Raw genomic sequence first — 14,766 nt, forward strand, 5'->3', positions numbered from 1 at the left:
ATGTCTGTCTCTGTCTCTGTGTATGGTGTGTGGTGTGTGGTGTGTGTGTGTGTCTGTGTGTATGTCTGTGTGTGTGTCTGTGTGTATGTCTGTCTCTGTATCTCTGTGTGTAGTGTGGTGTGTGCATGTGTGTGTGGTATATATGTGTGTATCTGTATGTGTGTGTGTAGGTTGAGGGCAACTTTGAGGAGCTGTTTTTGTCACTCTTTGGTGATGACTCCAAGAATGGATTTTTGGTTCTCGGGATTGGTGGCAAGTACCTTTACCCACAGAGCATCTCACCAGCCTCTGAATAAGATCCTGAGGAGAAAATCACCTGAGAGCCCAGGACAATGCAATTTACTGAAGTGTGACTTTAAGTTGCCAATATGGTCTGAGCTGGGCCAAGCATCTCCCACTCTGTCATGACCTAGCCTACTGATTTTGTGTTTAAATATTGGTCTGTTAGCTTAGGAGACCTCAGGCGGAGGGGATCACGGCTCTCTCCATTCTTGACCCCATTTCCCACAGTTAACCTCCTCTTTCTTCTCCTTCTCTTTCTTTGATGTTACTTCCACGGCTCCAGCTTCTGGACCCTCTATCCACTGTGCATCCCATGAAGTCAGCTCTCTTTCATAGCTGGTTACTAACCCAGAACGTGTAGCCTAAGCTTCAGCCCTCTGGCTTAGCCTGGGCTACCAGGAGCAGGTGTGAATGGACATGCTGGCCATCCTCTAAGGCCTGGGGCATGCCTACTTTGCCTCAAGCTCTTATTCATAGACTGGGCTTATTAAATATACAGTTTACACAAGCTTGCTATCTGATGTTAGGACACCTCAAAGCTTAAGATGTCAAAGTAGAAAGGGGGAGACACCAAGAAACAAAAGACTAGGCAAAGCAAAGCTAAAGTAGGACAAAGGCTAGCATGCAGGAGGCCCTGGCTTTTGACCTTCCAAATAGAAAGCAAGGATCCTAACAAAACATGGTGGTCACAAACTGCCTTAAGGCCACACAGCCTCAGCACTCTGGGGGGGGGGTCACAGCAATTTGACAAATTTTAGTTGGGGATGATATGGGAGAGCGAAATGTAAACTATAATATTTCATAACATTCCCTGTGAGAAAGGAGGAGACTGGGTGGGGCAGGTGGGTGGTGATCCCAGCATGCATTGCTCTCTCAGTCCGCTGTATGAGTGACCTTATTGCAGCCCAGCCTGTGACAGCACTAGCTTTGGCTCAGCTTCCCCTCTAACCTCTACAGAGAGAGCACAGCTCTGAGGATTCATGCCTGTTTCTCTTTTTTCATATCTGTTATGCTCGACTGATAGTTACCTTGGTTCTTACACAGTTCTTCTCTTAATATTTTTGTTCTTGCTTGTTTTAAAGATTTATTATGCTTTTTATTTGTATGTCTGTACATGTGTCTGCATGTGTTCATGTGCTTTGGGGTGCCCACGGAGGACAGAAGAGGGCAGGTTTCCTGAGGCTGAAGTTATGAGTAGTTATGAACTGCCGGATGTGGGTGCTGAGAACTGAACTCTGGCTCTCTGAAGGGCAAGTGCTCTCGACAGCTGAGACATCCTCCCAGCCCTGCCCCTTAAAAAATACAGTATTTTTTGGTTTTTACTATTTTGTTGTTTGATCTTTCAAGTTCTGTGCTAAGATGACCTCTAACTTTTTTTTCCTTATACAAACACTTAAGACTAGGAATTTCCCTCTGAGGGCCACTTTGGCTGCACTCTAAGTTTGGTATGTGGTATCGCAATAATTGAGCAGTTCCAAGTGTTTTGTAGCTCACATTGGCTCATATATTACTGTGATGTGTGTTTTGAATTTGGAAGCATGCAATATTTTAAAAATTGATTGATAACTTGATTTGCTATGGATATTTAATTTTTTCATTCCAGAGCATGAATGTGATCTGTATGACACTGATCCTTAGGCGGGTGGCAGAGAGGAAGTAACTAAGCAGAAGGTTTTTAAGAACATTTTATTTATTTATTTATTTATTTATTTATTTATTTATTTAACTTTTTGCTTTTACAAGACAGATGAATAGAAACTATCTTTCCAGATTTCAGTCACTCACTCTAGGATGCTTCATTATTTTTGGGGCCATGAAAGAAAACCTTTGCCCATTAAATCGTGATGCTTTATTACTTAACAGAATCATCTTAATCTCAGAGATGTTAAAATGTGGGGGAACAGTGTGAGTGAGTCCTCTACCCAAAGCGATATGTTTCTGATCATTTAGCCTCTCATCTCAGACGGTCCTACACGCCCAATCACTAGTTGGGACTTTGTTCTGTCAGCAGCTATTTTTTTTACTGCATTATTTAAATTGATTTTTTTTATTATCAGTTTTTGGATAGTTGATCTATTAATGATTACTGAGAGATGCATATAAATCTCCTCTGAACAGAAGATAATGGTTTTATAAGAGTCCCTTTGGCATTCTTTCAGATTTGTTTTCTATGTGTCATGGGTGTGCCATTGCATGTAGATTAGAATCACGTAACTTCTGGGTTCATTGCTATGCACACCATGCTGGTCTTCATGACAGTAATACATTGTCATTGTATCTTCCTCATGAGACTTCTCCTCCTTTTTTTTTTGCTGTAAGGTTTAAGTTGCCCTCTGTTAAATAGTTACACTAGTTGTCTTTTTGATCAATATAACTTTTCTAACATTTTCATTTCCACCTTTGTTTATCTTTGTGTTTTATGGAATGTGTGTGTTATTGTAAAAAGTAGAGAGTTGAATGGTTTGACCATGCAAGCTGTCATTCTGTGTTTCCTAATGGCTGAGCGTGTCCCAACACATCGACTCTGTTTATAGGACTATTGGATTCAACTTGTAGCTCTCCCGTTCACCATGGGGCATTTCATTATCTCAGCATTTTCCAAAGCATAGTTTCAGAAAACCATTTTTTCCCCTCTCATCAACTCTCAAAACAAGGAAATTTCAAACTCAGGGCAAACATTCTTTAAAATACTTAGAGATAAAATATTGAAGAGTCGATCACTCAACTATCCAAGAAAAATAAACCAGCAGGAGTCCTTCAAAACATCTTAAAATATATTTTTATGCATCTGAGGGTTATCAAAATAGAGGCACTGGCAAGCTCCTTCTATTTCAGTTTGTAAACAGTATTTGAGATCTAAGCTCCAGGCTCTTGTGTTCCTGTGGTTCCCTGCCCTCACTGGTGATGGTGCACCAGACCACAGGTATATTATTAAAGTGACTTAAAAACAAAACCAGAACATCGCTTAACCAAACAAAGCTTTGAATTGTGTGTGGCTCTCAAGGGATGGCTGAGTGAAGAGAAGTGCTGCCCTGCGGGTAGTGTACCTGGAAACCAAGAAGGTGTGCTTGGAGCAGTCCTGTTGAAATGTGACCTCACTTGTATGGGGTGGAGGTTGGCTGACCTGCATCTCACAGGGGAACCCCCTCCAACATCAACAACAAAGGTCTCTCAAATTTATTTCCTAAATGCCAAGCCAGGCTCATCCATTACACTCTGGAAGGCTGAGTTTACCCTTCTCAGCTCACATGCATGTAGACCCACAATTACAGACTCTAAGATGTGGAGGGAATCTGTACAGTTTTCCAGTCCAGGTACTGATCTGATGCCAAGTCTCTGCCAACCTGCCAGCTACCTGTACTTGAGTAGCACTGTGTTAGAGACCTTTCCCACCTGAGCCAGGCAGTGAGGGAGGCTTTTAAAAAGCTAGCCAGCAGCTGGCTCTCATCCCGTCCAATCCTTGCATCTCCACACCTGCTTTAGAATGGACCTTTCTCTCTGTGCCAGATGCGCCCCCAGACTAATGGGTTCCAATTCTATATTCTACACACAACAATCAATGCTGCAGTTTCCCTTACCTCCAGTGTCTCTGGGCTCACTCTAAAGAACACTCTCAAATGGCGTCTACCTTTGTCAGGTTACAGGGCCCATCCCCTCCTTAGTTTTAGGTGCCACACTCTGTTACTGTGTCCAGAAGTCATGACATCCTCAGAAACCATCACCAGGCCAGTCCCACATTGCTCACAGCCAAGTGCAAGAGCACATTGTCTAGGTCTAACATCACACAGCCAGTAGCAGGACAGCAACAGACTCATTTGATCCGAGGCCAGACTTAACTCTATTGTCCTCTCTAAGCAGCGCTCCCCTGTCTCCCCAACCCGTACACTTTAGAGGACACACCATCTATGATTATGGCGATCAAAAACGTGTAACTGGGCATCCTTCCTTCAAGGCTGAGGATGAAGCCCCAGGATCCATCCATTTACTCCTTGGGGCTGCATACTCGTCATTCTTGGCACTAAGCTACTTCAGCTAAAATGTGGAACATGGATGTACACTTACTGCCTTGAACAACAAAAGGCACAAGGCCGTGGCCTCCATATTAACGCCCCTGGTTGCAGTTGACTCAAAGGCAGGGGCACATGTCCACAGCGATACCTTGCACTTACTTTCTATGGCTTCCCTTTGCCCAGACTCCACATTCTGTCACAGAGTACCTCTCAAGGTCCCTCTCTATGCCATCCTTCCAGTGCAGAGCTCCCTCTACTCATCCACACAATGTGACGTTTAAGGAGACGGGTGGGCAAGAGGCGAGATGTTCTGCTGTAGAAACCTGTAGGGGAGGCCAGAGTGTGTGACCTGGTCTTACCTTCTTTGACGTTTATAAGGGCCTCCCTCCTGCAGGAATATTGAGTTTGGGGAGCCTCTGACTGGGGTGAAAGTTACTCATAGGCAAGCTGCCCATGCGTTCTGACATGTTCTCCTAGTGTTTCTGGAAGAAGCTGTCCGGGTTGGCTTTGCAGGAAGGTCACTGAGAGGCTGGGAAGGAACCCCAGATGCTGTGTGTGGTAACCCCAGATGCCATGTGTTAGTGCAAATTCATCTAAAGATGTGCAGAAGTAGAAGTTTCTAGTCTTTAGGATGGATGGGGGATTTTGCAGGTCCTATGTCCAATTGTACCCTAAACTGTATAATATTTACCTCTAGGGCGTCTTCTGGAGGGCAAGGACTGGCTATCATTCCCAGAGTCTCACTCTGACTGCCTCTCCACGGTTCTGGTTTTACACACACTGGTCCTAATAGGATCTCCCTGGTTTCAGTTGCTATGATAGCCTCTTCCCTGGGGTAAGTTCCCTCACCAGGATGCTGGTGTTGGTAGCTGCAGTATGGATTACTCATCACAAAGACAGACTTTGATGAATGTTTTGATGGATAGACCCTTTACTTGACCTTGGAAGACAGAAGGAAAAACGTCTTCTCTGATTTGCATTCTGAAGGGCGTACCAGCCTTTTTTTATTATGTTGGAAGACAAGCTTGCCTCTCAGCCCAGCCTACTGGACTCACTCCCTACCCGGCTGGTGAAACTGAAGAAGTTTTGGCAATGGTGGCCATGCCGGGCATCTGTTTACCTAGAGAGCTGTCTGACCATGAAACCAACTGCATCTGTGTGTTCCCAAGTTCCTTTAAATCTATTGGTAACAGATCTGAATCGACAGAGGCAATGGGCCTGGGTGTTGGCGCCGGACAGAACTCCTCAGGCAATGCTGCGTGGTGGTTCCTGACCTTTCTGTAGCCCATACCTCATACCTGCAGCCACTGTGGCCTTTGTTTGGCACACCCCTCTCTAATCAGCTTCAACAAGACAGATTGTCTCCCTCGGGCAAATTCCTATATTTATGTCAGTAAGAGCGTTCTAAAAGGAACACACAGTATAGGTTTTGCATGGAAGGCACGGGACTCTTACTTGAATGGACGAGTCAAGAGAATTTTTATTTCTTAAATGGATTTTAGCGACTTTTTTCTTTTTAAACTTTGAATGACAAAGTAAGAGTTAGAGGGATATGGAGGTAAGAGTCTTTTCTGGTTAAGATTTACTTGGCTAGCTTGTTAAAAATGTAGATTCCTGGACTAATTCTGATTTTTAAGAGTTTTCCAACCATTGTACTATGGACACTTTGAGACAGATAATTCTTTACAGGGGGCAAGGCACTGAAGATCTTTCCCAGTCTTAGTCAGTCTCTCTCTCTCTCTCTCTCTCTCTCTCTCTCTCTCTCTCTCTCTGTCACACGCACACACACACACTTGCACATGCACACACTCACACATACTCACTTAAATGTATATTTATAGAAAAAAATACCAAGAGTTGTAAAAAACAGTCTGGATTCACAATAAAATGATTAAGAATTTGGGGGAGTCCCAACAAGATGCCTCTGCAGGCTGAGGCACTTGCTACCAAGCCTGGCCACCTGAGTTTGATCTTGGTCTTGGGACAAATATAGTGGAAGGAGAGAACCATCTCTCAAAAGTAATCATCCTCTGGCTTACATATACCCCTCCCCCCACATTAATAAGTAACTGTAATAAAAATAATTTTAGAAAGAAAAATTAATAAAAATTATTGGGGAAAAAGCCGGAAGCTGGGGCATATCCATAGAAAGGGAGCAGTGGCCTAAAGATCAAGTGTAGCAAAGCCACCTGTGGTGTGAAGTGTAGCACAGCCACCTGTGGTGTGAAGTGTGGCATAGCCACCTGTGGTATGAACTGTAGCATAGCCATCTGTGGTGTGAACTGTAGCATAGCCATCTGTGGTGTGAACTGTAGCATAGCCACCTGTGGTATGAAGTGTAGCATAGTCATCTGTGATGTGAAGTATAGCAGAGCCACCTGTGGTGTGAAGTGTAGCATGGCCACCTGTGGTAAAACCACTGGTGGGGGGTCACAGATGTCACCTTCATGGCAGGGATTTCAAAGGTAGCAGAAGCATGCCTGACCTAACAAACATGGCTTTACCATGCTTCCAGCAGTTTGAGTATTGCCCTTATGCTACTGCTTACTTTACTCCAAGTGCTAATGCACCAAGGAAACATTTTTATACCAAAGTAGCAATGGAAGACCAGAAGACTGCAATCCAGCCTTGTTTGACTTATCAGTAAACTGGATTTATTGCTTTCCTCACCTGGTTACCCTGGAAACAACATCTTCAAAGCTTTTCCTCCCTGATCCTAATAACCAGGCTTATTTTGCCCTAAGAGGGAGCCTCTTTATGGGGTGGGGGGGCTAGCTGCCATGGGAGACATGTAGCAGATCCTGTAAGGGGCAGAGAGATGTGTCAATAAACTAATGAGGCAACCGTTCATCGATAGAGGACCGTGGCTTCCAGTCCCTTTAAGCGCATACCACTCTTCCAATTAGAGCCATGTAATATGGGGTCTGAGACCAGCTAGATTACCTGCCCTCCACAGTGGTGGGGATGGCTTTTGTTTATTTCTTAGAACATATTCTCATATAGTGTATAATGGCCTTGAACTCACAATGCAGCTGAGAATGATCTTAAAGTCCTGTTCTACGGCCTCAGTCTCACCAGGGCTAGAATAACAGGTGTGCACATCATGCCTGACTCTGGAGCTAGGGCTTCTGAATCAAAAGCCCGAATTAATTCCCCTGTTATTCTGTAACTGCTATACATCACGCCATGCCTACAATATCCAGAGTTTCTTGCTTTGATACCTCATACTGGAGATCATTGAATTTTCATCTTCATTCAAAGAAAAAAAAAGAATTTATCTGACCAGCGACATCACATGGGACTTTTAAATGATTAATTATTGGTTTTGGCTAGGCTTTTACCACAGAAATTAGGTAGAAAATGGAAGCATATTCTCCATTTATTTAGTGGTTAATTAGACTTCGAGCCTGGGCGTAACCTTATTTCCCCTTCCTTTCTTTGAAGATTGTGATTTTCACAATCCTGCAAGGAATGCAAACAAACCCTGGCGTCATGTCACTTACTGGGTGACAAGACCAAGGGTGGGTCCGTGTCCCAGGAGAGGAGCACTTGTGAAGTTAAGAAACGGCCTCAATCAAAAGGCGGTAGGCTTGGAGACAGAAGTGGAGGAGAGAAGCCCACATGGGTCCGCAGGAGTCTGAGCCCTTCCGAAGGCTGCCTTCCTCTGGGCAGAGCTTCTGCCCGTTATGCCCCTGTAATTATCATTTTTAAGATCACCTCTGTGGCATTACCTCCTCCACAGACAGTTCATGGATCCTTTTGGCCCACTCCTCTCCAAAAATCTTACAGACTTTACACCTGATTCATACAACCCCGTTCTCTCTGTGTACATACGTATGGGCATGACAGAACCCTTAGGACAACCTCTGGAGCCGTTTCTCAGGGGCTATCTGCTTCATTCTTTTTGAAAGTGTTTCTCATTGGGGGCATTTGGAACTCTCTGAGTAGCCAAGCTGGATGTTGAGTGATCCGAGGGTCTGCCTGTCCCAATCTCCCCGTACTGGAGTGTGTGTTACCATGCCTGGCTGTTTTCTTAGGTGGGTTGAAATCAATCTCAGGCACTGAGATCAGTCTGGCTGATCTTTACATATTCTTCAGCTGGTGGACTCCTTCCACCACCAGCAGGTTTGCAGATTGCTAATGAGACACTGGATACTCAGTAGCTGTTTAAGAAATGCTGGTTGAATAAAAGTTAAAAATATCTCTCTGGGTCCCCTGAGGAACAAGTCTGACTGCATAGGGGTTGATGTCAAAAGTATCCCCTCTCCAGGAAAAAGACATCGGGACGGGAATGGCCCTCATGCCTCACTGGACAACGACAGGGGGACCGGAGCCACTACAAGGTCCTCATCAATTACTGGAGGTCAGGCCTCTATCCCCGCCTTCGCAAGATTAGATTCACCACATGTATGCTAACACCAAGTCTTGGGTCTCTGTGAATAAACACTGAAACAGATGGCTATAAGCTACTGTAAACAGGCAGTTTTTGTGACAATTTACCAGCCTGAGTAGTCATAGGCCTTGTAAATAGGTAGCCTTGGCAGATAATACCAACTTAGATAAGGACAAGTGAATCATAGGCAGAGCCATAGCGACCTGTCCCCTGAACCCTCACCCAGCTGATACCTGGTTCTGAAAGATATCTGTATTCCCCTGAACACCCACGCTCCAGTGTCATCCCCTTCCCCACGTCCTGCCTTTTTGTGTTTATAACCCCTGTGTGAATGAGTATAAATTACAATTTGAAAAAAAAATGATATATTAAAAAAAAAAGAAATGCTGGTTGAACAGCTTTCTGACTTCTGTCCTCTTTGGGTAAAACTTGTAAAATATTCGTTTAAAGGAAGATGATCTTCAATGAAATCTCCTCAAGGTCCTAAAATCAACTTACTTTGTACTGTACCAAATCAGCAACTATTCTCAGCTTCATGCTACAGTCTGGGCAGGAAAGGGTGCAGGGCTAGGCAGCCCAGCTGTGGATGTGTAGGAAATGCTGGAGAAGAGGACTGAATTCTGACACTTTCTATAGCCAGGCAACTCTGCAAAGTTTACCCTGAGTATAGGAATCTTTTAGTGCTTAAGTGGAAAAAAATCCCTGTCCTGTAAATCTGCATGGAATTTCTGCTTCTGGCCAGGGGCAGCGGTTACTCTCTGTGGCTCTTGGAACCTTGGGATACACTTGTCCAAATGGGCATCAAATAAAGCAAGAAAACTCTTAGCTTCATATTTTAAAATGAGTTTTGCTTCCCAGACTAGGCAGGCTGGGACTGGCACAGGGATGACTAACCCTTTGCTTAGGCCCCAGGGATCATTTCTAATCTAAAAACCACATCCTCCGGACAAACACCAGCCTGAGACTTCAAGTCACCTCTGGATGACCACGCCTTCCACCTTCCACAGAACCTCTGCTTTGCCCCAGGAAGTTTCAGTGTTTAATTAGAGTTTCTGCTCAGGGCCTTATGGGGGGTACAACTCTCTGGGTTTGAACTGGGAGGGTTTTTTTCCATCTTGTTTGTCCCCTTCTAACCACTGAAGTATGGCTGAGTGACAGTATGTATGTCATGGTCGTGTCTTTTTGTCAGTGTTCCTTTGTTACTACTGGACCCAGGATAGGGGACCCAATTCTCTAGAGAGAATCAGTTAGTTCAAACTGTATGTGGGACTTAGGTTAACACTGAATTGAAGATCCTACTGCCCAAGCCTCCAAAGGACTGGGCTTACTGGCATGTACCACACCGTCACACCCAGCTCCCTCAAAAGTTTTGTTTAAGCTTCTATTCATAAAACATGTATTGAGTGCTGATTAGCTGTCAGACCTTTTGCATGGTGCCGAGAGCATCTGTGCAAATTAGCTATCAGGCCTTTTGCATGGTGCCAAAAGCATCTGTGCAACACTCACGATAGTGTCAGCAAAGCAAACTCTCAGTGTCGGAAACAGAAGCACACAAGAGATAAATAACTCAGACATGGCTACACAAACAGTTACCAGCCAAGTGATGTACTAATTTCTCCTCACCCCTAGGTCTACTCCTCCTCAGATTTCTTCCTGTCAGCCTGTGATCATGCCATCCTTTTAGATACAAGATCTTGGGGATGTCTCAAATTTCATATCCAATGTTTCAGGAAACTCCTCAGCCTCTGGTTCAACTCAGAACCTTCTTCAACAGTCAAGCTGCTGCTATCATTTGCCATCTGCCCACAGAGGGAGCTTTCAGATGCAGGTCAGATCTTGGACCTCCCCTCCTCCAAATCCCACGTGCTCACATCCTTCATGCATGGCCACCCACTGACTGTCGCTTCCTCATCTAGCCCACCACTACCCTTCTCACTTCACCTCGGATGCCTCAGGGTCTTAACATTAGGGATTTTGGTTTGGAAACTTCTACCCTCCTCATCCCTCCCTCACAGTTGCCTTCCTCACTATCCAGGGATCTACTCAAATGCCGCATGTTTACACTGGAGCCTACTCACGGAGGCAGTACCAAACCCTCTTACTTAGTGTTTCCCTATCACATATATTATTTTTAATATAGTACAGAATCATTTCTTATGTTTACTGTTCACTGTGTAGCCCCCACCCTCTGTCTACTGGTTCATCTTAAGTGCTCAGGAAGGAACATCTTGTGATCAATGACTTTGTTGAGTAGGTAAATGAACGGACTTGTATCTCAAATATTAGGGTGGCAATAATTTTCTTATAGACCAGTAGAATAATATAAAGGAATATATTGGGAGGTGACTTTAATCAAGAGTCTGTTGGACAGGAGACTTGTTGTCATAATCAGACAGGTAATTTGAGGAGCAAATGGAGGTTGGCATGAGACACAGTGGCCCTTTCCTGGGAATTACTTAAACTTTACAGCGCACCGGTAAGGCCACACTTTCTTCTTCAGAGACTCAAATTTAAGTTTGTAGCCTTGTATTTTCATGCCTCAAGCTTGGTCCAAAGATGGTTCACTTTCCAACCTCCCTTGCCCTTGTGGACTCAAGAGCAGTAACTGTTTGTCTGCGGTGTGGTCAGACAGACAGGCCCACACTGCTGGAGCACTATGAGATTGGAAGGCCTCTGGACCCCAGGTCTTAGGTTTGGTGAATGTTTACCATTTCCTGTAGGTTGACTGGTTTTAAAAGAGTCAGCTCCCAAAAGAATTCAGTAGAGGCAGTAGAGGGACACTTGAAGGCATTTTGCTGCTCCTGCGTAGCTGTCAAATTTGGTAGTGTAATGCTCAGGTAGCCAGAAAGGATGGTTGATGTTGTCTGAGCAAAGATCATTTCTAAGTAGCGACACTCCTTTATGGCAACCTTAGTTGTTTTGGTCAAGTGAACCTCTTCCATAGTCTATTCCAGTTATACTGGCTTGTTACCCACACAGGATGGAGAATGTTTTTAAGGAGGTATTAGGTAAGAGAGTCATGTCCCCCATGAAACTCAGCTTCCTGTGCATTACAAGGTAAAACATTTTTGCTTTGTTTGGCTTTAGGGCACAACTTCTATCTCTTATCTATCCATGACAATACTAAGGACATGATACCCAATTACTAAAGAGTACTATCCACATGCTTTTCAATGGCTAACCAAGAAGGACCTTTGTAAATACGCTCACAGATCACCCCCATTGCAAGGAAGAGCTAGTGGAGAAAGAGCACATAGTTAACAAAAGGAAGTAGCCAAATAAAGTGGTGCTACAAACAACCCCATTAGGGGATAGATTCTTTAAATGAGTGAGCTGAACCCCAGCTGCCGAGTTAGGCTGAACTCTGAGACAGAGACCCTGGTCAGAAGGGACTTCATATGCCTCGGTGTTCCTAGTCAAGTCCTCCCTTCCCTGCATCACCTCCTCAGAAGGCCTTGGGATCACAAACATGAGGCTCATGTCCTGTAAAATTATTTTCGTTGCTATTCCATAACTGAAGTTTTGGTGCTGTTATAAATGGTAGTGTAAACGTCTGTGTTTTCTGATGGCCTTAGGTGACCCTGTGAAAGAGTTGTTTGATTCCCAAAGGGGTTGTGACCCAGAGGTTGAGAACTGCTGCCCTAAATTATTTCTACAATCACATAAACAAGTTTCCATGTTACCATCCTTAATAAATAGGTTCTCTGTAATCTATTCCTCCCTTTAGCTGGTACCCATTTCCTGTATCCTTAAAAAAACAAAACAATTCAAACAAGCAAGAAACCCCAAAGCTCTTTAAGACATGTTTTCTGTTACCTACTGCCTTCCTGTCTACCTTCTCATGGTGTATCTGACCCAGGGGCTCACCCTTACTACAGACAATTGAATCATCTGGATAGGCCAGGAGAACCAGAGCTCCTCCTCAACACCAGAAACAGAGAACCTGGCACAGTGTCACTGGTACACTTCACAGAAAAGCACACCCTGACCCAGCTGGTAGGGCTCAGTGGGCAGAACAAAGAACCAGAAGACCTTCCACGGTTAATGTGGGGAAGCCGGGGGTTTGGGAAGAACAGTTGAAAAATGATAATGGCAATGAGCTGGAAGGTTCTGACTTACACAGTGTGTGGTGGTGATGATGACGGAACTGGAGATGAAGGACAGGCCATCATTCATGCTGACCTGCAGCGCAGCTTTCCTGCAATGACAAGAGAACCAGATGCACTTAGCCTTGTGTGCTGTGAACAACAGACTGAGAGCCAGACAGAGCGTGCTCACTTACTTCCCTGTGGGGCCTGATGTTCTTCCGTGGAGCAGTCTCAGGGCCACACACCTGTGGCATCCAAGAGGTACTGAGATGTGCCCACTTGATGTGTCAAGGCAGGACGTTAACTTTGTATTACAGGGACAAGCAGAGCTTGCCTTTATTTAACCTGTTATACCTCATGATAAGATAAAAAGACCTTTCTTTCTCTCCCTTTCTTTCTTCTTTCCTTCCTTCCTTCCTTCCTTCCTTCCTTCCTTTCTTTCTTTCTTTCTTTCTTTCTTTCTTTCTTTCTTTCTTTCTTTCTTTCTTCTGTTTTTTTTGTTTTGTTTTGTTTTGACAAGGTTTTTCTGTATAGCACTGGCTGTCCTGGAACTTGGCTCTGTAGACCAGGCTGGTCTTGAACTTATAAATCTGCCAGCTTCTGTCTCCTGAGTGCTGGCAGTAAAGGTATATGCCACTAAAGCCTGATAGGTAAAGCATGTATAAGAGTCATCCAAGTCAATAGGGATAAATTGGACAAACTGTAATATGTTATATTAATATGGGCTCAGTGGTCTGGTGGGGCAGTTTTGTGGCTCCCTGTCAGACTCCTGGAGGTGCAGCTGTGGACAGGATTATCTTCTCCTGGCTTCTATCTATTAGGTCTTACTGAGATAAGAAGTCACATCATGCTATACAACTGTGGGCTGTGTAGCAGGCCCCAGTGTCATAGGCTGACTGTAGACACTCAGTGAGAGGTCTCAGTGGGAACAAATGCTGAAGGGAGACTGGATGAAGAACTTTAGTGTTTTCCCTGGAGGCCAGGCATGGTTCTGGGGAGGCTCTCTTCTGTTCTATAATCATCTGGGCTTGCTATTGTAACTCAGGGTGCTGATTCTCCTGACATCTCCCCAGTTCTTATTTTGATGGCACCATGAGATGGTCCCTGGATGTGAGTTTGGGGAATGTAAGTGAACGACTGAGTCTCTGAGGAGGACGGAGGGTGGTGGCGATGGTCACGAACCAGCCACAGTGCTTACTTTGCCTTTCTGAGTCTCCTTGTTTTGAAGGAACAGATAACAGTCACTTTCCAGGACACGGATGATGACAGGGTGAGGTAATGCATGTAAGAACTTTCTAGAAATGTGGTTGGGACTGAGTCAGCCGACTCAGGCTTGAGCTCAGGCTCTTCCACTGGCTGCTGTGTGACCCCGAGCAAGTTACTCAAATCCTTTTAGCTAGCTTAAATGGGAGTCTTATTCATTGTGAACAACGGAGGATGAAGAGCGATGCAAACCATCTGGTGCCTGGTTTGCTATAGCTTTGGCACCATGGCCACTGGCAGAATCTAGAGAAAGGTCCACAATGAAAATGAGGAAATATATCACTGTCCCTCTATCCCCTGTCTCCTCCTCTCTGACTGTAGGACTCTGTGGCTGGTGAAAACTTACATGCCAACTTCATTTAAGATTGGTGCTGGGCACAGCAAGTAAGTATCTTCCACAGCAAAGGGCTTCTCATCTGTAAAAAGGAATTCACAAGGTTATGATTTCCAATTCCGTATCTTTGGAGATTGTCAACCAAGTCCAGAGGGACAGGATGAAAATAGAGAACCGTGTGAAGGAAAACCTCCTCTTGCCTTGGGTTATGGTTGGAATATGAAATGTCCCCCGAGAGTTTACTGTTGAAACCAAGTACCATGCTGTTGGAGGCGGGAGGTGGGGTGAAGAAATCACTGGGGGACCAGATACTGTTGCTCTTTTGGTAGTATTCTCTCTCTCTCTCTCTCTCTCTCTCTCTCTCTCTCTCTCTCTCCCTCTCTCTCTCTCTCTCTC

General features: G+C 44.7%; 1 protein-coding gene across 1 annotated transcript in view; it reads right to left on the reverse strand.

Moving 5' to 3' along the window:
• The window catches only part of Antxr1 (ANTXR cell adhesion molecule 1), a 197,714-nt gene that overhangs the window by 89,712 nt on the left and 93,236 nt on the right, over window positions 1-14,766 (reverse strand). The window contains exons 11-12 of the mRNA XM_028778462.1: window positions 14,383-14,452; window positions 12,805-12,883 (exon numbers count right to left, since the gene is read on the reverse strand). Coding sequence (XP_028634295.1) covers window positions 12,805-12,883; window positions 14,383-14,452 — 149 coding nt within the window. The remainder of the gene's footprint in view (window positions 1-12,804; window positions 12,884-14,382; window positions 14,453-14,766) is intronic.

This window comes from Grammomys surdaster, unplaced genomic scaffold (assembly GCF_004785775.1).
Source record: "Grammomys surdaster isolate TR1022 unplaced genomic scaffold, NIH_TR_1.0 336, whole genome shotgun sequence".
NCBI classification, from domain to species: Eukaryota; Metazoa; Chordata; class Mammalia; order Rodentia; family Muridae; genus Grammomys; species Grammomys surdaster.